The sequence below is a fragment of the Bison bison genome, unplaced genomic scaffold, assembly GCF_000754665.1.
Source record: "Bison bison bison isolate TAMUID 2011002044 unplaced genomic scaffold, Bison_UMD1.0 scf7180017864239, whole genome shotgun sequence".
NCBI classification, from domain to species: Eukaryota; Metazoa; Chordata; class Mammalia; order Artiodactyla; family Bovidae; genus Bison; species Bison bison.
The window spans coordinates 7,643,711-7,669,286 of record NW_011494811.1 but is presented as its reverse complement, the minus strand read 5'-3'; the positions used below and the strand labels follow the sequence as shown (position 1 = coordinate 7,669,286).

General features: G+C 36.5%; 1 protein-coding gene across 1 annotated transcript in view; it reads right to left on the bottom strand.

Annotated features, from left to right (window-relative positions):
* Window positions 1-3,935: 3,935 nt before the first annotated feature.
* Window positions 3,936-25,576, bottom strand: part of SGPP1 (sphingosine-1-phosphate phosphatase 1) — a gene marked incomplete at its 5' end in the record, with an annotated part of 30,560 nt that continues 8,919 nt past the window's right edge. Inside the window, 2 exons of the mRNA XM_010846826.1 lie at window positions 3,936-6,375; window positions 13,170-13,259. Of these exons, the coding sequence (XP_010845128.1) occupies window positions 5,824-6,375; window positions 13,170-13,259 (642 nt within the window). The remainder of the gene's footprint in view (window positions 6,376-13,169; window positions 13,260-25,576) is intronic.

The window sequence follows — 25,576 nt, the reverse complement described above, 5'->3', positions numbered from 1 at the left end:
AGCACATTAAAAAAGCAGAGACATTACTTTGCCAACAAAGGTCCGTCTAGTCAAGGCTATGGTTTTTCCAGTAGTCATGTGTGGATGTGAGAGTTGGACTATAAAGAAAGCTGAGCACTGAAGAATAGATGCTTTTGAACAGTGGTGTTGGAGAAGAGTCTTGAGAGTCCCTTGGAGTGCAAGGAGATCCAACCAGTCCATCCTAAAGGAGATCAGTCCTGAATGTACATTGGAAGGCTGAAACTCCAGTACCTTGGCCACCTGAGGTGAAGAGCTAACTCATTTGAAAAGACCCTCATGCTTGGAAAGATTGAAGGCGAGCGTAGAAGGGGACGACAGAGGATGAGATGGTTGGATGGCATCACCGACTCAATGGTCATGAGTTTGAGTAAACTGCTAGAGCTGGTGATGGACAGGGAAGCCTGACGTGCTGCAGTCCATGGGGTCACAAAGAGCCAGGCATGACTGAGCGACTGAACTGAACTGAACCAACTGCGACATGGAACACTTCAAAGCTCCCTAAACAAAATTCTATAATCTTTTCATTCTAGCTATGAAACCATCTCATGGAAAATCACCAAAATTTTCTTTGAATGAGTTTCAAGTGAATAATATGGAATGGTTACCCTTGCAGATCTGTGCTGTCTAGTAACATGTTTAAGGGCTAATCGTAAGGTAAAAATAAGACAATATACCTATTACATCCTTTTAAAATAAGTAACAGACACACATATACAGTTCTAATGAGGAAGCCAAGAGCTCTCTGGAAGAATAATGTTGAAACAGAAAACTTAGGTGCTCATGGGTGTATTGTGAATTACCTGGCAGGTACAGAACATATTGACCGTGTTTCTCTGATTCTTTTTGCCTTTTTATACTGTTTATGGGGTTCTTGCAGCAAGGATACTGGAGTGGTTTGCCGTGCTGCAGTCCATGGTGTTGCAAAGTGTCAGACGCAAGGTAGCAAATGAACAACAATTCTGATGCTACTGGCAAACCCCTTCCTACACTCACCCTTATAAACCATGTCTTAAGCAGCTGGGGTTGTTCAGATGTGTGATAGTTTCTGACTTCAGCCTACAGAAGGAAGTCCGGTCTCAAGCATAGCAGGTTAGGAAATAAATTGAAGAACACAACGTTCCCTCCCAGAGCATGTCTAGAAATCCCAGCACATCCCCTGGGAGGCAGTCCTTGTTGCAGAACACATGAAGGCCTGTAGACTCTGCAAGGGGAGTCTTTGTGCTTAAGTTAAAAAATTTACATTTAAGCCCCAACTGTATCTCATCTACATTTTGATTATAAATATCACTTTAATTATAAAAATCACAGATTGTGAATTAGTTGGTTATGTGAAAGATTAAACATCAAACTGTACAAAGTGACATTCTCAAGAACGTATTTATATAGCTTATTATTGGAAACTAAAGTTATATCCCCATATATACAGAATATTTTCTTCTCAGATTTTATTTTAACTTGAAAGAAAATACATCTTAAAACTTATCTGGATACAAATCACATTCTATTCTATACATTAATGGCGTATTCTAGTAATTACATGCAAAACATTTCAAGACTCTAAATCATTATCCTTTAAACATTTGCAAGAAAAGTGACAAAATTCTTACTAGATGAATTAGAAGCATTTATTTACAACATAAACCTTTAAAACAGAACAAGAAGTAAAATGTAGACTGTTACATATTTTTAAACTTTTTTAGATCACCAATCTCTCTGAGAAGCTGATGAAAACTTATGAGATTTTTTGCCTGGAAAATGCACATACCTATCTAGAGACTGGGCATTCGTGCAACATGAGGTAATATTACTGTAGTAACTATTTTTTAAAAAGAATCCATTTTACATCTCATAAGAAAATGTTATTATGTAACAAAAGAAATTTTAAAAATATTTATTAAATCAAACAAATATTGCAAACAGCATAATAGGTAAATGTATGAATTTTTAAAAGCTGAGATAATGAACTCTGATATTTGAGACTGAAAATAAACCCAATGATGCTGTAGACAATCATGATACAGTCTGTTAGTATAGGTCATAAAGCAATCTTAAAGTTCATTTGGTTTTCAGAAACTGACAGGAAAATACTCCTAAAATTATCCATTAGATTCCTGTCACATCCGATTACAGTAGTAGGAGCTGGGCTTTTTAGCCATCCATGGGAAATACACCAAGACAAAACATGGTGAAAGGAAAAAAGAACAAATTAGGAAATACCAGCTAGCTGAGGTTAAAAAGTTAGCATTTATTTCTGTAAACATTTTTATTAAAAAATTTATTTTTCTTTGAATTTTCCCTCATGTATGTCTCACAAGGAAGGTGTGGAATGCTCTGTTTATAAAATTTGAAGTGGTCTGGTATGTTTAAAAATGAAGAGCATTCTAAAATGTCCTTTGTAGTTAGCATGTTGAAACTTTTTTTTATTGTGCTATTTATAGCTTCAGGGTTTTCCTGGTAGCTCAGCTGGTAAAGAATCTGCCTGCAATGTAGGAGACCCCAGTTGGATTCCTGGGTCAGGAAGATTCCCCAGAGAAGGATTAGGTGTATAGCTTATGTAACCACCATTAAAATTCAACTGTAAAAGTTACTTAAAATTCAAGTTTAAAAGTCTTCTTTTTAACTTATGTACAAGAGCAAAAACTGGAAGAACATGATCAAAATTTAACAAAATAATCAACACAGTAACATTCACCACATCCAATTACTCTTTCTCAAACCATTGCTGCTGCCCTTTCTCAAAATAATCTCCACAGCAAACAACAAAAACTCCTTTCAGAAAAACTAATTCAACTATAAAGTTGAATTTTTAAAATTGACCCTTATTGATGTCCAGATTAAACAGCTGGTTTTAAATTTAAGAGTAAATATTCTTTGCTAACAAGAATAAAATTGCTTTAGTAATAAAAAGTCTTTGCCACATAAAATTCTGTGATTACAAAAATAAAAACATTTAAGTATTTATTTACTAAAACACTCAAAAACATTTTAGTATTTATTCATCTTTGTCAAACATTTTATGAAAATTTGCTTTAAATTATACTCACATCACTGAATTAATATTTATATTCTTTGAAAGATACATTTAATAAACATTACTTATAAAGAAAGCTAATAAGTAAAATTCAGAGACAGCAATGGCAACCCACTCCAGTACTCTTGCCTGGAAAATCCCATGGATGGAGGAGCCTGGTGGGTTGCAGTCCATGGGGTCGCTAAGAGTTGGACACGACTGAGCGACTTCACTTCCACTTTTCACCTTCATGCATTGGAGAAAGAAATGGCAACCCACTCCAGTGTTCTTGCCTGGAGAATCCCAGGGACGGGGGAGCCTGGTGGGCTGCCGTCTATGGGGTCGCACAGAGTTGGGCATGACTGAAGTGACTTAGCAGCAGCAGCAGCAATAAGTAAAATTAATGTAAATCTACTATAGTAGTACCACTTTATATTAGGTTTTTAAAATTAGATTGTAAAAACCTATGGGCAGCCCTAGATTTTACAATTCATGTTATGACAGTTCATAATTAAAAAATGAAGTGTTCATATGTTTATTCTACTTGAAAAGATACCTGTTCCTAGTATTGTGAGCCTGAATTAATGGATTAGCAGTCAGCTAAATACCTGCAATACTTAATCATGGGTTTTATTGAAACACGTTTTAGGCATAAGTTTTAAAAATAAAGTTATGAAAATTTTCATTGAAAGTTCAATGTCAAAATGATCATATATAGAGCCCAAAGTCAGTATGAACCATAAAGAATTTCTTCAATGTCTTCTATTACTAAAAACAGTATTTACATTGAATGAAATGCTTCACAGAAAAAGACTGCTAGAATGAAAATACTAGATATATTTCACAAATTTCTACCAGGAAATACAGAAACAAATGCATAGAAGGCAAACAAAACACCCTCCAATCTTGAATTTGGCTTTTATTTTAAAATACATTTAGCATGTAACTACCATAGGACAGAAAATAATAAATCACAAAGAAATGGAATATTTTCAAATACTTTTAAGCTAGATATAAAAATTAATAAGATAGCATAGACCCAAATTATAGGAAATAGTCCCTAAAATACAATTCAGTAAACACATTTTGAAAGAAAAGTTCTTCGCGCATTTTCCAACGTACCAGTATGTTCCTAAGTGCCTTGGTTTTCTGTTAACTAATAGGTAAAGGCTGTAAATTTAGTTACTTTACTTACAATTATCAGATGCACTATTGTCAAAAATTACCATGTCTTTAAATTCTCAGAGTTATAAAAATATGAGCTCAAATAGTTATGTTGCCCAAAATAGAAACATCTTAAGTTGATATCTCTGGATAATCAGACAGATATTGCACTAAGTCAGTAATTCCATACCCGATGCTCATTTACATGGAAAGTTAATTCTCTTTATGAAAAACTTAATAGAAATAAATTTAATGTTAACCTAATTACAATTAACACTTCAAAATATAAAGGCACGGACAGAATAAAGAATAGTTTAATATTTATACTCAAATTTTCCACTGTGAAAATAATAAAAGGTTGAAAAAAATAAGATCTAAAATTCTGATACTTTTAAATTTTATAATTTACCATTAAGTAGCTACTAAATGGGTATTAAAAGTTAACAGTGCTAAATCCAATCCCTTCCAAATAATTTAGAAAAATGGTTTGTTTATATATGAAACATGTGCATTGTCCCATCTATAAAGTTCAATTACATTTCCATTCATTGGAATTATCTACCTGTAGTATAAACGATCAAGACAATGTACAAAAAATATATCTTGTTCCTATAACTTACAATGCACAGAAAAATACCTATAAAAATGGAATATTTATCCATTTAGGTTCCCAATAAATTAGTGAGAAAATTTAGCCCGTTCCACGTTTCTTTCTAAACAAAGGCTAAAGAATTGAAGGTGGTTTACTTCTAGCCCTGTTAGCTTGACAGATATTTTTAAAAATATTTGTCTGATTATATGTAACTTAAGATAAAGTTAGCCTTATTTTTATATCACAGTATACATGGCATTTCTTAATTCAGCAACAGAAAGGCACAATTAGCAAGCAATAAAATTCAGTACCTGACATTAAACTAATGTCCAGAACAACCGCAAATAAAATACATTCAACACAGTGCACAGAACTCGAAAACAAAAAAAAAAGGAATTCAAAAACTAATTTTTCGGAAAATTTGGTCCATTAAAAATGCCTCCTATGTTCAACATCATGGATAACATGAAAGATGATGGCAGTGTAAAAAGAGGCAGTAAATTAACATGTGGTAACATATGAATTCTGGTCTAGTAATTACACAATTAGATTAGGAAATGGTTCCCATTGTAAATTAAAATTAAATTTATCAGTTAATAACATACCTGTATTAAATCCAAATACACAGGCACAACTGTTTGCATATTATTACTGATTTTATAATACACCCCCATGGTTCAAAAAAACTTAGGTATATTATTTTATATATAATATATATTAGATACATAATTTTATATTATGTTCCTTAATATATATTATATAACTTGAATCTGTAACACCACAAAACTCTCCAAATATTACATGAACATTCCAAATGGTATTTATCATTTTCTCAATGTTGTAATAGCTCAGCTCACCTAAAACAATAACTGGATGTGCAGTGATAAAATGCACTGACTCTTAAGAATTTACTTAAATAATTATTTAAGTTAAATTCCTGCAAAAGCCTAACTCTGATTTGGCTTTTAACTAGAATATGGTTTTTAGATATCAGTAACTGATACCCTCCTTTCTTATCATAAACAGTATTTTTCCATCAAGAGATACCAATAAAGAAAAATATGTAAGGAATCAAAAATGTGATAGAGAAACCAACCATTCCATAGGTAATATACCGATAAGGAAGTTCAACTTCCATGTGCTGCCTTGCTTTTCGAATATCATCACAAGGTATACTGAAGATTTTACAGGCTAAAGGAATAGTGATCCTTTTCATTATATCTCTGACCACTAGTACAAATAACATCCCTATGAATATCCGCAATATGGCTTTTCCAAACAGAGTCATTGAAATGGGGTGCCTAGCTAAAGGTAATATATCCAGAGGAGGATCTAAGAGTAGACCCATTTTATAGGTAAAATGAGATCCACATGCAATCCCTGCACCACTTCCCAGAATCTCAGCTGTGTCTCCTCTGGATGTACTCCAGGTGTCAAGAGTGAAAGAAAAGATCCCCAAGGCTAAATGAAGCCCGATGATGATTAATGGAGCATATCTGTGAGTTTGGTTGAAGTTGTCAATCACGTCCACAAATGGATAGAAGATAACCAAGATTAAAATGGTATATAGGAATCCAGCAATAACATCCTAAGAAAAGAAAAAAGCACAGCTGTTTAGTATAATATTTTTGTTTGGCATTTAAAGAAATAAGTATATATTTCACATTTCAAATGTTAACATGTATTTTAAAATGTCACATTATTAAACTTTATATAATATATAGTAGGTACTAAAACCATTACACTAAAAGATTTATTGATAATAATAAAATTATGTTTTTATAGTTCTGCCCTTTTATAAGTTAATATAGATATGCTATACACAAATTTATATTCAAATCCTGAACAATAAACTAGCTTAAAGTATGTAGTTGTGATTTCTGAGAAAAGCAATATACAGCTAGCTGACCCTTGAACAACCCAGATTTGAACTGTGTGGATCCACTAGGTAGCTGATTCTTTTCAGTAGTAAACAGTAGTACAGTGCTACATGATTCCTGGTTGGTTAATCTGAGGATGCAGAAGCCCTGATATGAAGAAACTGTGGATATGAAGGAACCAAGTATATGAAGGGCACACTAATTATTGGTGGATTTTTGACTACACTGACATCTAAATTGTTCAAGGATCAACCAGACTTATTTTAAGACTTCATCTTCATGTATTTAATAATTACACACCTAAACACATAATTATTTCCATGACTAAAGAGGATACAAAGCCTATTTTTTCTTAATTCACTAAACAAATACTTATTGAGTACCTATATGTGCCTGACACTATTTTAGGGGCTAAGGATATATTGCTTAAAAACTGAGAAGATACCTACTGCCATACAGCTTACGTTTTAGTGGGGATGACTGACAATAACCATGTAAGTAAAAAGTAGATAAATATTACCATTTTGGGTTATTATAAAGAAACTAAAACAAGACAATGGGATAGGCCCTATTAAGAGTGATTAGGGAAACCTGTCTGAGGAAGTGACACTTGAGCAGAGATCTGATTCCAAAAAAGAGTCAGCCCTATCTTTAGACCTAAGAAAAAGTGTCCCAGGTAGAAGAAATAACCAAGTGCCAAGGTACTGAGGCAGAAAAGAACCTAGTGAGTTCAAGGAACTGAGAGAAATCCAGTGTGTCTCAAACAGTAAGAAAGAGAGATGTGCCGTGAGGTCTAAGAGACAGGCAGAGGTCAAATCACGTAGGGAGGGCCCATGTAGGTTAGGTAAGAACTTCACATTTTATTTCAAAAGCGACAGGAGGCCTGAAAGACAGATTCCCAAGTAGGAGTGTAGTAAAATCTGATTGATGTTTATAAAAGAACACTCCATCCACTGTGTAGAGAATAGATGACAGGGGTAAAGTATGGAAGACAAGAGACCACTAGAGACACAAGTGAGAGGCGACTACAGTGGCTCACTCGAGATTGGTCCATATAGAGAGACATGCGTAGATGGATCTAGTAGAATATTTTAAAATTAGAGTTGACTAACTTCGACTTAGTGATCATCTGAATGTAAGAGAGAAGCAAAGGGGATCAAAAATGACATCTAGTTTTATGTATGACAGAAGATGGTTTATTGGAGGAAAAAAAGCTGTTATTAAAAGAATCTTCCTTTTCAAATAATTCCTGACATGAACAAAACTATTCCAAAATTTTCATCTTAAAACAAATAAAACCAAACCCTATAGGGATTAACTATCACTGAAAAATTTATCCAAAAAATTGCATACATTCACTGTCTCCACTTCTGCACTTCCTTATTTTTTCCTAAACTCATCACTGCATTGAAACCATTCTTTTCTAGATTCTAGTGATCTTTATGCTGCCAAAAACAATGGTTACTTCTCAATAGCATTCAATACAGTTAAGCAACACAGTAGTGGCTTAATGTTTTTCTGTTCTAATATTTTTTAATTATTGGTTATAATGTAACATTTGGTACATAGAAATCAGATACGTAGAGTATACCTGAAATTATAAAAGTACTTTGAATCTATTGGTATGCTGGTTAATAGTTCTATCACTCTGCATAAACCTGAGTACTGACTGAACAGATACCTGCTCTGAGTAGGACTGACATATATACATTCCCATGTGTCAAACAGATAGCTAGTGGGAAGCTGCTGTAGAGCACAGGGAGCTCAGCTCAGTGCTGTGATGACTTAGAGCAGTGGGATGCTGGCTGGGGTGGGAAGGAGGCTCAAGAGGGAGGGGATCTATGTATACTTACAGCTGATTTACTTTGCTGTACTAACACAACATTGTAAAGCAGTGTAAAACAATTATACCCCAATTAAAAATATAAATAAAAACTGTTTTAGCACATATCTCCAAACAAAACATTACCAGGTGTTGCTTCTTTCTGAGCTTTATAAAAGTGTTAGGCAATATGTAGTCTCCTCTGATTTGCTTTTCACACTTAACATTCAAATCTTAAGATTCATTCATCATATGTGGTTTATAGGTCATTCACTTTCCCAAATATGTAATATTTTGTGTGATTATGTAACTTATTTATCTGTTTTTCCCACTGACAATCACTTAGGTAGTTTTCAGGTTTTGGATTAGTTCATTGGTTACGGCTGAGCTTGAATGCTTTCTTAATTGGTATATACTCTTAAACCAACCAGGAATTTAAACAATGCTACTATATTCTTTCTTTTGATGTTCCCTGTATGGGTCTACAAAAGTTTTTCCAGGACATGTGCCTAGGAATGGAAAGGCAGAATCAAAGTATATGTGCATGTTCAATTTTATAAGCCAATAAAATAATCTCCAAAATGTTTACAGAAATTCAGGTTCCATCAGTTGTTGGTATTTCTTGATGTTTAATTTCCATTTCCGTGATTATTAATTAAGCATTATTTCATAAGTCCATGGGCTAGTCCTTTTATATGCAAGATATATTTGTGTCTTTAGAGCAACTCTTACTTTGGATTTTCTTTTTCTTGTTGATTAACATGATTTCTTTAGATTGTATGATAGCAATTATATTTTTGGAAGTATATTTCAGTATGACATAAAACATCCAATCTTGTTGTCTCTACTTTTTTTGTATAGCTCTATGAATATTAAATTTAATTGCTGTAAAGTAAAGTAAAAAGTCGCTCAGTCATGTCGGACTCTTTGCGACCCCATGGACTGTAGCCTACCAGGCTCCTCTGTCCATGGGATTCTCCAAGCAAGGATACTGGAGTGGGTTGCCATTTCCTTAAGACTATACAAATCTGCCTCCTTTTCTATTTGTCATTAATTATTTACCATATCACCCTGGATAAAAAGGGCATATTTAATCTCCGTGCTACAGAATCAAAAAGAAGAATGACTGAATTCAGGACATAAACATGGTGACTGTCACTGTGATACCAATTTAATGTACAACATTAAAATGTGTAACTAAGTGATTTTAAGCGTTACAGCACAAAATATACGATAAAGAAAAGTTGATGTTAAAGGTAACAAAGAATTCAAAGTAGCAAATTTTCCAAAAAGAAAACAAATAACTTTAGATACTTAAATTAATTATAGATAACAAATCTGCTGTAAAAGTTAATAATTACACATATGAATGGAATATTCACAGTTATCAAATTTATGGTAGAGGATATCAAATACCATAAATTCAATAAAGATTTATCACATATCAAATCTGGAATTGCCTTCTTTTCATTTCTCCCAATCAGTATACAGAACTAGAGAGGCTAGTGATTGGCTGAGACTAGAATTCAAGACTTCGGTCCGCTCCTAGTGCTGTTTTTACTTCAGGTGTCCTGATTCTAATTCAACATGTCAGTGAGGCCAAAAGCGTTTCTAACAACAAAATATATTACTGGAATGAATCATTCTTCATTACAAACAACTAATAAGGATGTATTTTGAAATTTTTATCTTTAAAATTCATTTAATACATGTTCAGTACAGAAAATCTAGAAAATATGGATAAAAAATAACAAGTAATTATTACTCAGAAATAACTACTATTAAAACTCTTAGTGTTTACTGTTCTGGATCTTTCTCTATAACATGTTTTCAGGACTTTTGCTGTTGTTTGATTAGTTTGATTCTTATATCTTGTTATAAAAATGTGTTCTGGAGTACATGCTACTTGAGGATCTCATAATACTTTTCTAAAAAAACTTTCCACATATAGACAAACTTAGTACAATTTTAGGTAAATGTAATTACAAAATATTCATAACTTTACTAATGTAGAAGTAAACTAGTAATCTGACAAGTACTTAGTCTGGTAATTTTTAAATGGCTTGTGTTTTAAGACATTTTCAGAGCTAGGTCTGATAGAAAATAAAGGAAAAATGGAAGAAGTAACTCCTCTACTTTTCTGGAGATTAAGGAAATCTATCTAGGAAAGTGTGTGCATGCTCAGTTGCTCAGTCATGTCCAACTCTTTCAACCCCATGGACTATAGCCTGCCAGGCTCCTCTGTCCATGGAATTTTCCAGGCAAGAATACTGGAGTAGGTTGCCATTTCCTTCTCCAGGGGATCTTCCCAACCCTGGGACTAAACCCATATCTTCTGCATTGGCAGGAGGATTCTTTACTACTGCACCATCTGGGAAGCTATTCAGTAAAGTAGGCATTAAAAATAAATTAAGTGTTGCTCTTTGTGTTGTAATAATAAAAACAAAGCATATGGGAAATAATAAAATGTTCCTTATAAATTATTTAGACTACATTACTGGAACTTTCTTCTTAATGTTAATAAAGGTTATAACACAGGAACATAATTTACAATGTTTGCAAGTCATCTGTGATTTTACTTTTGAAAAAGAAAAACAACTTGTAATAATGCACATAATAAAATTGAGTAGCTAGTCAGAATAAAACTGATAAAGATATTCTATGGGACAGGATGCTTTTGAATAATTAAATGACTATGGTTGGGGAATTCCCTGGTGATCCAGTGATAAGGACTCCATGCTTTCACTGCCCAGGCCCAGGTTCAATCCCTGGTCTGGGAACTAAGATCCTGCAAGTCATGCAGTATGGCCAAAAGAACAAGAAAAAGAAGACTAGGTTATCAGACTTACAATTTAATAATACATCAGTATTGTTTTTACTTCAGTTGATTCAAGCACAGATGTTATCCAGTATCAAAAACATGAACTGAACTCAGCTTGAATAATCAATCCACTATATATTTCCTTTGAACAACAGCATGTTTGAGATTATATATTTTCAATATAGTAAGATTCTAATTCCTCTTTTATGATGATAATGAATCTAGGGATAATATTATCATTCTTAGTTCATAATCTTTTGGTAGTTTTTCAGGTGCGATATTGTTAGTTGAGAGTGGAAGGGAATAACTTTAATGAGGCACAGAGATGGCGAACATTTTCTTGTGACTAATATTAGATTTGATATAAAAAGGTGATAATTGGTCTATTATAAAATTATTACAGACTAGTCAGAAAGATAAAATTATATGTCAATTCATAATTTGCCTTAATATAAATAATTATGAAAAATAAAACACAAATAGTTTGCTTCCTAACATAGCATTTGGGACTTTCGTAAATTTACTAGTGAAGGGGCAGCTGCTGGAGGTAAGTAATCTGAGGAAGAAACAGAAATCCAATATTTTTCAGCTATGAAATGAGACATTTTTGAGTAGAAAATTCTAAAAGTGTTCATTTGTTAAGGACAAGAAAAATTTGATATAACCCTTTATAAATTTTTGGATTCCGTGAATTCGTCCCTCTCTCTCCATCTTTCTTCTGATTCTTTATAATATAATACATAATACCTTCACAGAGTGTTCTAAGAGACACCACACTATACATAAGGGTAGAGTTATTTTTCTCATATTGCTTGTTGTCTAGTGGGGATGACAGATAAATAAAAAAGCAACTGCAATTCAGCATAAGTGCTATGCCAGAATTATGCTCAAGATGTTCTGGGAGAAAGGCCACCTAACCAGTCTTGAGAAAGAAAGATGGAGAAGGTAACAAGGCTTTAGGAGATAATATTTTCTGGTGAGTCATGAACAATGGATTTGATAGTTAGGCAAAGAAAGTGAAAACAGCATTCCATGTGGAGGTTAAGGCATTCCTAACAATGTGAAGATAAAGAAACACCCTTCACATTTGAACAAACATAGGTCATTCAATATAGTATCATATTTGCGTTCTGAACGGTAAACTACAATAGGAGGCTGAACACTGAATGGAGCAGTGTCACACTTGAAGTGGAGCTACTAATTAAGATGCTGCTGCAGTACTCTAGTTAGAGATGGTGCGGGCCAGAATTAGGGAATGTCAATCAGATGAACAGGAAGGGAAGTGAGGAGGTATAGCTGAAAGATAAAGCGTTCCTGCGCCACTGCTTTTGAAACTGAACTGCATTCTCAAAATAAAATATCTGATATAAGCCCTAAAATACTGTTGGGAAAGAAGAAAACTAGAGTTTAATATTAAAAAACAAGTGGCACCAGGAGAGTTTTAGTTCACCTAATTTCTATTCACTAGGTTTTCACTTACAAGTAATGCTCCTTGGTGTCTGAATTTACATTGTCAGTTTTGACTCAGCAGTAGGAAAGGCATAGAAGAAAATGAATAAGAAGATAACAGTGAACCTGGACGGAGGGAGAAATGTTATCCTGAACAATACTTGGTTCTTGTGATTGCTGGGAACTGTTTCTATGAAATATATATATATTATATATATTAAATATATATATTATAACTACTTTAAAACTTTGCAAAACATCCTGTTGCTATTTTTGCAAGAAAAAAACATTTACAATAACTATATTTTCTCACTTAAGTTTCCAGGAAGTTTAAAAATGACTAAAAATTATAAAATTGCATGTTGATTTTAGAAAAAAACAAAGCAATATGAACACAACATTTTCCTTACCAGAATGGAGTGCATTCCCATGTAAATTCTACTTATGCAAACTAGAGAACACCAGCAGGGAATAAGAATCAGTCCATAGGTGAGAGGATACTGAAGGGGAAAAAAAAAAGTAAAATTAGTTAGATAAATCAGGTTAAATATAAACAAGCAGATAAAAACTCAAGGAGAACAAGAAGTATGGTGTTTACTTTCTGTTATATTTCCAGCACCTAAGCCTAAGCATGGCACATAGCGGACATTCAAGAAATACTTTTGCATGAATGAACAAATAAATCTAATGTTTCGACATCTTTATTGTGGGAACTGGCTCATTTTTGCTTCTACAGTAAAGACTCAATCACTGGCCTGCTACAGAAGAAAAACAAATAAAAGACATACTTTTACTATAACTACAAAATGAAAGCGCCTCTGGAAAAGCACCTGACTCTGGCCCAGCTTAGTGTCACTGCTTCCCTGGGGAGGAGGCATTATTTCCCTCTCACTTCCATCAGTGACTACTACTGTTTGCCATTTCCCCATCTTCTTCAATGTTCAACATCATGTAATTTGTTGTCCATTAATACTTTCAAATAGCAACTATAGTGCGAAAAATTTTGGTGGGATATTGGAAACAGGAAGCCATAAAGAGGGAAAAAACTTAAAATGCAGATGACTTTTAGTATCACTTGGGCTTCCCTGAGAGCTCAGTTGGTAAAGAATCTGCCTGCAATGCAGGAGACCCCAGTTCAATTCCTGGGTCAGGAAGATCCATTGGAGAAGGGATAGGCTACCCACTCCAGTATTCTTGGGCTTCCCTTGTGGCTCAGTTGTTAAAGAATCTGGCCAGAATGCGGGACACCTGGGTTCGATCCCTGGGTTGGGAAGATCCCCTGGAGAAGGGAAAGGGGGATCTTTCCCACTCCAGTATTCTGGCCTGGAGAATTCTAGGGACTGTATAGTCCATTGGGTCACAAAGAGGCGGACACGACTGAGTGACCTTCGCTTTCACTTCAGTATCAGTGGCACGCCTCTAGTACTAACTAGAGGTGACTTTGAAGCTCCTAATACTAGAGGGAAAAAGGAAATGACTGATAGTTGGGCGTGTCTTAAGTTTGTAAATGAAGAAGAAGGGGCACATTTGAGACAGTTTGTGCCTGATTACTTCAAATCTCCCAATGAAACTGAAGCCAAGATGGTTCAATTCATTAAGTATTCAAAGTGGTTCAATAAAAAGTGAGGTTAAAAGAAAGGAATTAATTAATGCTGCAAGAGAAGTCAAAATTTAGTACATAGTTGTTTTGATTTGATTTCTCTAGGGGATTCCCAGGTGGTGCTAGTGATAAAGAACTTGCCTGCCAGTATAGGAGACATAAGAGATGCAGGTTCGATCCCTGGATTGGGAAGATCCCCTGGAGGAGGGCATGGCAACCCACTTCTGGTATTCTTGCCTGGAGAATCCCATGGATAGAGGAGTATGACAGGCTACAGTCCATAAGGTCACAAAGAGTCGGACACAACTGAAGCAACTTAGCTCACTCACACTGCATTTACTATGGCCCAAATATTTTTTCTTGAATGTCTAAATACCTTGATTTTGACAGCATCACACTCTCGTGCCCCTTTCACCATCTATTTTTTTCTGTGTTTTCCACACAAGAAAACATTCTTCATTGTTCCTTAAACATTAGTATAACTAAGGGTTCTGGCCTCGGTAGTTATTGGCAGTTTCACCTTTTCTTCTACTACTCAGCATGCTGAAGACCTATGTATGTCCTTGGATTAAGAACCATTTAGCCAGCCTCTGCACATATCTCCAACTTGAGATCCTTACAGAGTTAAACCCATTATACCTCAAACCCTGCTCATCACCCTACCAATTAGACTTGCTCCTCCTCTCATTTTCCCTATTTCATTTGGAAGCATCATAATCTAAATGAGAAGCATGAATTATCCTTGATTTCTTCCTTATCGCTCATATTCAACCAATAATGAAGTCTTACTGATTTTACTTTCTGAATAGTTCTTGATTTGTCATCTCTTCATCCTACTTATATTATCCTTTTCAGATCCTCATAGATCCTTTTCTAGGCTCCAGGTATTCCTTCAGACGTTTTCCAATACGCATGAGGAACCTGGTTAATGATGCAGTCAGACAAGTAATCCTGTAAAGAGGGTAAATGCCATGATAGAGGGAGTCTAAGGCACGGAACTTTAAAGTCTCCCAAACTAAGTATGATTCAAATTGTCTCAAAAGATGAGTAGGATTTAATCTTTACAGAAAAAAAGAGCACAGGGTAAAAATGATAGAGGACATTACAAACAGTAGGAGTGAATGAAGAACGGTTATGTCCAAGAAGTTGTAAGTAGTGAGGTTTTCTAGGAGCATAAGCTTAAATTCTTACTGAGGAAAGGCAACTTAATCATAAACATAAAATATGCAAATTATACAATATGTAAATATATAAATGATACTTTATATAGAATATACAAATTATATAGTTAAAAATAGTAAGTACTATGGAGAAATGAAAAGGGAACAGGTGCTAAAACAGTCCCCTGGAGTACGAAATGGCAACTCACTCCAGTATTCTTGCCTGGAAAATTCCATGGACAGAGGAGCCTGGTGGGCATTAGTCCACAGGATCACAGAGACAGATACAACTGAGCAACTGAGTACGCACACACACGTGCACACGCACATACAGAGCTGAGTATGCACACGCATGCACACACACACACATACAGAGCTGAGCACGCACACGCACGCGCGCACACACACACACACACACATACAGAGCTGAAACAGTAATGTTCATCAAATATTCCTTGTGCTCTTCTTGCAATTAGACTGGGGCCATGTGCCTGGTGTGACCAATGAACTGGGAAAAAAGGTGACGTGTGCCACTTTTAATCATCCTATGAATGCTCTCTTTCCTACAGGTGTGATACTGGAGGCTGTATGCTGACGTGTATCACCAGATGGGCAAACTTCCCTCACCCCGGGTCTCTGAGGTTCTAAGTGGATCAGAGTTGTTTGCTAACCCATAATGGATACGAAGCACAGATGAGAAAGAAGCTTTTGTTGTTAAGGTGTTTTCAGGGTTAAATCATTAGTACAGCATAACCACACTTATAGTAAGTAAAACAGTAATAGGATAAGGATAAGTAATAGTATGGGAGTGTATGGGGGGGCAGGTTAAAGTTTTAGAAGATAGCCATTGTAGGCTTTATATTGACAAACTAAGATTTGAGGCAAGACTGGATGGAAGTGAACTGATCAACCAGATATCTGAGGAAAGAATATACATGAGGAAGTGGAAGCAAGAAGAACAAAGTCTCTAATGAGGAAACATAACAAGCAAGGAGGCTTGTGTGGCCGGAACAGGTAGGAGGAGAGGTGAGAGAGGTCCTGGCAACCAGACCAAGAAGAGCCTGAGAGGCCTGTGTAAGAAATGTGACCTTGGGGAGCCACGCTGCAGGGTCCTGAGCAGAGCAGTGTCCTGAGACTGGACAATAAGGGAGCAAGGGTGGAAGCAGGAAGGCCAGTTAGGAAGCTGTTGCTATATTCTAGGTGAGAGACCATGACAGTGGCTTCAGTCTCTGGAGCAGGTACTCAGGTCTTGTTGTTTTTTCTTCACTAGCCAGGGAGGGTCAAAGAAGTAAAAACTACCACCACAACCACCATACAAGTCTCCTATGATTCTTTCTTCTTTCTCTTTTTTTACTTAGATCCCATAAGGAATTAAAAAATGTACAAAGTTATTAATGGGAATTCTCTGTACATGACAGATAGAAGAAAAATTAATTTATTGATTCTCAAAAGCTAGGACTGAAGGTAGGGGATAAGGAGCATTATTTAATGGGAACAATGAAACTGAATTTAACTTAACTCAATCCACATTTGAAGGAAATCAGTCCTCAATATTGATTGGAAGGACTGATACTGAAGCTGAGACTCCACTACTTTGGCCACCTAATGCGAAGAACTGACTCACTTGAAAAGACCCTGATACTGGTAATGACTGAAGGCGGGAGGAGAAGGGGACAACAAAGGACGAGATAGTTGGATGGTATGACCGACTCAATGGACATGAGTTTGAGTAAGCTCTGGGAGTTGGTGATGGACAGGGAAGCCTGGTGTACTGCAATCCATGGGGTCACAAAGAGTTGGACACGACTGAGTGACTGACCTGAACTGAAATGAACTGAATCCACATTTATTTAGGTTTACTATCTCCAAGGTATTTAAATGGAGTGAGGAATGCAATCAAGCTAGATGCAGAGGCATTTCTCCCATTCCAGTGTACCTTTCAGATCAGATCAGATCAGATCAGTCGCTCAGTCGTGTCCGACTCTTTGCGATCCCATGAATCACAGCACACCAGGCCTCCCTGTCTATCACCAACTCCTGGAGTTCACTCAGACTCACGTCCATCGAGTCAGTGATGCCATCCAGCCATCTCATCCTCTGTCGTCCCCTTCTCCTCCTGCCCCCAATCCCTCCCAGCATCAGAGTCTTTTCCAATGAGTCAACTCTTCGCATGAGGTGGCCAAAGTACTGGAGTTTCAGCTTTAGCATCATTCCTTCCAAAGAACACCCAGGATTGATTTCCTGTAGAATGGACTGGTTGGATCTCCTTGCAGTCCAAGGGACTCTCAAGAGTCTTCTCCAACACCACAGTTCAAATGCTACAATTCTTCGGTGCTCAGCCTTCTTCACAGTCCAACTCACATCCATACATGACCACAGGAAAAACCATAGCCTTGACTAGACGAACCTTTGTTGGCAAAGTAATGTCTCTGCTTTTGAATATGCTATCTAGGTTGGTCATAACTTTCTTTCCAAGGAGTAAGCGTCTTTTAATTTCATGGCTGCAGTCACCAACTGTAGTGATTTTGGAGCCCCCCAAAATAAAGTCTGACACTGTTTCCACTGTTTCCCCATCTATTTCCCATGGAGTGGTGGGACCAGATGCCATGATCTTCGTTTTCTGAATGTTGAGCTTTAAGCCAACTTTTTCACTCTCCTCTTTCACTTTCATCAAGAGGCTTTTGAGTTCCTCTTCACTTTCTGCCATAAGGGTAGTGTCATCTGCATATCTGAGGTCATTGATATTTCTCCCAGCAATCTTGATTCCAGCTTGTGTTTCTTCCAGTCCAGCGTTTCTCATGATGTACTCTGCATATAAGTTAAATAAACGGGGTGACAATATACAGCCTTGACGAACTCCTTTTCCTATTTGGAAGCAGTCTGTTGTTCCATGTCCAGTTCTAACTGTTGCTTCCTGACCTGCATACAAATTTCTCAAGAGGCAGATCAGGTGGTCTGGTATTCCCATCTCTTTCAGAATTTTCCACAGTTTATTGTGATCCACACAGTCAAAGGCTTTGGCATAGTCAATAAAGCAGAAATAGATGTTTTTCTGGAACTCTCTTGCTTTTTCTATGATCCAGCGGATGTTGGCAATTTGATCTCTGGTTCCTCTGCCTTTTCTAAAACCAGCTTGATTACTTGGGAAAAGAACAAGTCACTTTTATTTTCATTGATCGGTTGATGTTTTTTTAGCCATTAGTCTCCATCTTCAGAATATTTTCCCTAGATTTCTTTTGTGGAAAGAAACATATTTGGGGGAAGACCTGATCCAGTTTTGATTACATGACTTTCACATTTATTCCCCAGAGAATAACAGAATTCAGTATATTACAGTATCAAAGCAAAGAAGTACCTTATCAAGTAATCTTTTAACCAGATAAAAGAAATACCACATGTCTTAATGACAATAAAAACTAAACTAGATAAAACTAATACTCCTAAAGTGGGATTGTGTTGGGGGAGGAAGATGATGCATAATAACCAATTCATCTGGCAGATTTATTTAATATTTAAGAATATCCAAATTAAAACTACCTTTTAATTTTATATTGAACTGTCTCTAAAATTAGGACTACTAACACTGGGCTGGAAGAAGCACAAGATGGAATCAAGATTGCCAGGAGAAATGTCAATAACCTCAGATATGCAGATGACACTACCCTTATGGCAGAAAGTGAAGAGGAACTCAAAAGCCTCTTGATGAAAGTGAAAGAGGAGAGTGAAAAAGTTGGCTTAAAGCTCAACATTCAGAAAACGAGTATCATGGCATCCGGTCCCATCACTTCATGGGAAATAGATGGGCAAACAGTGGACACAGTGTCAGACTTTTTTTGGGGGGCTCCAAAATCACTGCAGATGGTGATTGCAACCATGAAATTAAAAGACGCTTACTCCTTGGAAGGAAAGTTATGACCAACCTAGATAGCATATTCAAAAGCAGAGACATTACTTTGCCAACAAAGGTTCGTCTAGTCAAGGCTATGGTTTTTCCTGTGGTCATGTATGGATGTGAGAGTTGGGCTGTGAAGAAAGCTGAGTGCTGAAGAATTGATGCTTTTGAACTGTGGTGTTGGAGAAGACTCTTGAGAGTCCCTTGGACTGCACAGAGATCCAGCCAGTCCATCCTAAAGAATGTCAGTCCTGGGTGTTTATTGGAAGGACTGATTCATTGGAATTGGTGTTCATTGGAAGCACCTCCAATACTTTGGCCACCTCATGCGAAGAGTTGACTCATTGGAAAAGACCCTGATGCTGGGAGGGATTGGGGGCAGGAGGAGAAGGGGACGAGGGAGGATGAGATGGCTGGATGGCATCACCGACTTGACGGACATGAGTTTGAGTGAACTCCGGGAGTTGGTGATGGACAGGGAGGCCTGGTGTGCTGTGATTCATGGGGTCGCAAAGAGTCGGACATGACCGAGTGACCAAACTGAACTGATTATTTTAGGGACTACTGTCCTCGATTAGACATAACTGGAAAGAAAACAGATTCGTGTGGAATTATCCTTTCCTAAAAAATGACAGAATTTATTAGAAATATATAAAATATACAGACTACTCCTTTTCAGGCATCTTTGTTAGTTCCCCGATTAATTCACAACTCAGTATCAGTAAGCCCAATTCACAATCTATGCTCACTTCCTTATTTTCATCCAGTCCCAAGGATTTATATACAAGTTATACTTTCATGACTCAAATTTCCATCTCTAGCTTCGACATTTCTACTGAACCTCAGACTTCTGTATCCAACTGCTTATGTGATCAGTGTCTAAAAGGCATCTCCAATGTAAAAGGACTAAATCTGATATCCCCAATCCATCTCCACCTCTGACCAGCTGGTTATCTCCTTCCCGCTAAAAGACTTCCCCACAGTTTCAATCCTCAGGCCCAATACCTTGTTGTTAATCTTGGCTTCCCCATTCGTATCCATCATCAGTTCAGTTCAGTTCAGTCGCTCAGTCGTGTCTGACTCTGCGACCCCATCAATTGCAGCACACCAGGCCTCCCTTTCCATCACCAACTCCCGGAGTTCACTAAGTGTCAGTTATGCCTTCAAAAATATATCTAGTTATTAATTATAATTCCCATGGTCAACCACAAAGTATCAAAAAATATACACATAAAATAAGGGAATAAAAATGGTACACTGTAGAAAGAAAAAACTCAAATGCAAAAGAAAATAGCAATGTAGGAAATTATAAGCAAAAAGAGGCAAAAGACACATAAAAACAAATAGCAAAATACCAAAAGTTACTCCTTACAGGTAATTCCTTTAGATAGAAATGGTATAAACTCTCCAATGAAAGGCAGAGATTGGTAGGATAGATAAGAAAACATTGCTCCAACTCTATGTGGCCTAAGAGACTCACTTTGGATCCAAAGACACAAATAGGTTGAAAGTGAACAAATGGAAAAACATTTCACACAAACAGTATCCAAAGGGAGAGCTAAGTGTCTCTACTAAAATCAGACGAGATAGACTTCAAGTCAAAAATTGTTACCAAAGACAAAAGGACAGACAATGTGCACTGATAAAAGGATCAACTCATTAAGAAGATTTAACAATTATAAACATACTTGCACCAAAGCCCCAAAACAACTGAAGCAAACACAGAATTGGAGAACTAGTTCTACAAGCCAGTCTCATCAGCACTGAAAACCTGCTTTTCCACATAGCCTTTTTCCTAACACTTGGCAGATAATCTAAAGAACAGCCCACAGCCTCTTGATCTTGATTCAGGATTATTGAAAGTTTAACATTTTTAATGTTGTGTAGTGTTTTGAAATGTGCAGGCCAGTCAGCACTATAAGAGAAGAATTTAATATTTTCCTTGCTCTGTGTAACATGGTTTCATTGGCTTTCGGTCTCAGATCAATGCTGTCTACTATGGTTTCTTTCTTTTTTTTTTTTTTTAACTGGTTATCATCTCATGAATCCACAAATTCAGCCACTTTCCCAAGTTTTCCAAAACTTCATTAGACACTACAAATACTACTTTTGCACTTCCAGAGTGGCCTTACACACACATGGGTGAATTTCCTCTTCTCTTTTCTGGATGTACTATATTATTGATACATTAACATTGAACTCATGGCCAAAAGAACTGTAACTGATGCCTGAATGAATCTTATCTCACACATGTATATTTTCTTTGTAAAGTAGATCACAGGCTTCTTGTGTTTAGGGACATTAAACAGCACTTTATACCAGAATACCAGGTCACCTTACCTGCCCTCCTGAGAAATCTGTATGCAGGTCAAGAAGTAATAGAACTAGACATGGAATGACAGACTGGTTATAAATTTGGAAAGGAGTACATCAAGGCTGTATATTGTCACCCTATTTATTTAACTTATATCCAGAAGACATCATGTGAAATGCTGGGCTGGATGAAGCACAAGCTGGAATCAAGACTGCCAGGAGAAATATCAATAACTTCAGATGACACTAGCCTTATGGCAGAAAGCAAAGAAGAATTAAAGAGCCTCTTGATGAAACTGAAAGAGGAGAGTGAAAAAGGGAGCTTAAAACTCAACATTCAAAAAATGAAGACTATGGCCTCTGGTCCCATCACTTCCTGGCAAATAGATGGGGAAACAATGGAAACAGTGACAGACTTTATTTTCTTGGGCTCCAAAATCACTGCAGATGGTGATTGCAACCATGAAATTAAAAGACACTTGCTCCTTGGAAAAAAAGCTATGACCAACCTAGACAGCATATTAAAAAGCAGAGACATAACTTTGCCAACAAAGTTCCATCTAGTGAAAGCTAAGGTTTTTCCAGCAGTCATGTATGGATGTGAGAGTTGGACTATAAAGAAAGGAGAGTGCTCAAGAATTGATGCTTCTGAACTGTTGTGTTGGAGAAAACTCTTGAGAGTCCCTTGGACTATAAGGAGATCAAACCGGTCAATCCTAAAGGAAATTAGTCCTGAATATTCATTGGAAGGACTGATGCTGAAGCTGAAACTTCATTACTTTGGCCACCTGATGGGAAGAACTGACTCACTGGAAAAGACCCTGATGCTGGGAAAGATTGAAGGCAGGAGGAGAAGGGGACGACAGAGGATGAGATGGCTGGATGGCATCACCGACTCAATGGACATGAGTTTGAGTAAGCTTCGGGAGTTTGTGATGGGACAGGGAAGCCTGGCCTGCTGCAGTCCATGGGGTCGCAAAGAGCTGGACATGACTGAGCAACTGAACTGAAATAGCACTGTAGTTTGGGGACCATCCCCTGGTGGCTCAACTGGTAAAGAATCTGCCCGCAGTGCGGGAGACCTGGGTTCGATCCCTGGGATGGGAAGATCCCCTGGAGAAGGGAACAGCTATCCACTCCAGTATTCTAGCCTGGAGAATTCCATGCACAGGCTACAGTCCATGGAATAGCAAAGAGTGGGACACAACTGAGTGACTTTCACTTGACTTTAAATAGTAAAACCATCAACAAAAAGCATGAACACTTGAAAAACACTGCACTGAACAGAGCAAATAGGACCGTCCACAGTAAATAATGGTTGAAACAAGAAAGCAGATTGTTGCCTTGTTCATCCTTGCCTGGGAACATGTATGCCAGCTGACTCAAATTTTTCACATTCTGCAAGTCTGAATGTACTGATTCTTGGGTAACAAATTTTATTGCATGGGCTAAGTTTACAAACAATCCATGAATAATGAAGATCAACTATATGAAGAAATTAAATTACTCTTAAATAACCATAGGCCAAATAAGAAATCACAGGGAAATTATAAAATAGGGACAAACAGAAACTAAACACAGATAATACAAGTCATGTAATACAATGAAAGCAGCCCTCAGAGGGAAATGTACAGCAGTGGAGCCCTGCATTAAAACAAAAGAAACCATTCACAACTCTACAGTGAGGACTAGAAAAAGAAGAGCTAACTAAATGCAAAGTGAGCAACAGAGGGAAGTAATAAAATGATAAGAGTGGAAAAATACAAAATACAGGGTAGTAAAACAAGAGAATCGACAAAACTGAAAGTTGTTTCTTTAAAAAGAACAAGACTGACAAAACTACAGCCTGGCGGACAAAAAAAAAAAGAAGATGCAAATAACTAAAACCAGAAATCAAAGTGGAAACATTACTACCGATCTTACAGCAATAGAAAGGATTATAAGAGAAAACTATTAACAGTTAATATGCTAACAAATTAAGATAACCTAGATGAAATTCAAATTCCTAGAGAAACACAAATTACCAAAACTGACTCAAGAAGAAATATAATCTAAACAAGTAAAGAAACTGAATCAGCAATCAAAAACCTCCGAAGAAAAACCTAAGTTCAAACAGTTTTACTGGTGAATTCCACCAAACATTTATTTAAAAAAGATTTGGTGTCAATATTTCTCAAGTTCTTCCAAAAAACAGAAGCACAGAGAATATTTCCTCACATGCTACGAGGCTTTTATTACTCTGATAGCAAAACCAGGAAACGACAGCACAAGAAAACTACAGACCACTAGCCCTTGTGAATACTAAAGCAAAAATCTTCTACAAAGTATTAGCAAACAAAATCTAACAGCACATTAAAAGTATTACACACCATGATCAAATGGTTATTTACCTCAGAAATACAAGGGTGGTTCAACAAAAAAATTAAGTGTCATACACATTAACAGAAGGAAGTAAAAACAAAGCAAAATAAACACATGATCATCTCAACGGATATAGAAAAAGCATTTGACAAAATCAACACTCCCTCACAATGAAAGATCTCAAAAACTAGGAACAAGGAAATTTCCTAAACATGATACAGGGCACTTACGAAAAATCCACAGATACTATTACGTTCAATGGCTGAAAGGTCCCACCCAGCTTGCCTGCCAAGATTAGGAACAAGATAAGGATGTTTACCTCTCACCAATACTATCTAACATTGTATTGTAGGTTCTAACCAGAGCAGTTAGGCAAGGAAAAGAAATTTTAAAATATCTAAATTAGGAAGAAGTAAAACTATCTCTACAATCTGGGAGACCTGGGTTCAATTCCTGCGTCGGGAAGATCCTCTGGAGAAGGAAATGGCAACCCACTCCAGTACTCTTGCCTGGAAAATCCAGTTGCCGGAGGAACGTGGTTTGCTACAGTCCATGGGGTCACAAAGAGTCGGACACGACTGAGCGACTTCACTTCAAAACTATCTCTATTCACAAAGACAGGACCTTAGAAACAGAAAATCCTAAAGAATCCAAAAAAACTACTGGAGTTGAGAAATGAATTCAACAAAGTTGCAAGGTACAACAAGATCAATGTACAAAAAAGAGTTTTATTTCTACACATCAGTGTAAGCAGTCTGAAAAGGAAAGTAAGAAAACAATTTAACTTATAATACACCCAAAAGAATAAAATAGCTACAACACTTTACTGAAAGAAATGAACAACCCTTATCTTTGACACAGGCTACATTTATGCATTAAGATATATTCTGTATACATTCTCTATATACATATATACTACAAATACTTATATGTACTTAAAATAATAGTATTTATTTTCACTATTGTCTAGTGTCTACATATGATAAGGCAGTCAGTAAATACTTGCTGAATGAAGTAAACATAAGGCTTTAGCCACTTACAGTATCTCATTCAAGATAACCTGGGGTCAAAAGCCATGGTATCACTCGGTTCTGTCCCCAAACCTGGGCTATGTCAAACATTATTTCTAATAAGAGCATCTCTGGAATTCACCATGATAAACCGAAATCTGAAAATCCTGTTGAGTAAACTCAGGTTTACTGGTTCCAAATAGGAAAAGGAGTACGTCAAGGTTGTATATTGTCACCCTGCTTACTTAACTAATATGCAGAGTATATCATATGAAATAGCAGGCTGGATGAAGCACAAGCTGGAATCAAGACTGCTGAGAGAAATATCAATAACCTCAGATACGCAGATGACACCAGCCTTATGGCAGAAAGCGAAGAAGAACTAAAGAGCCTCTTGATGAAACTGAAAGAGGAGAGTGAAAAAGGGAGCTTAAAACTCAACATTCAAAAAATGAAGATTATGGCATCTGGTCCCATCAAC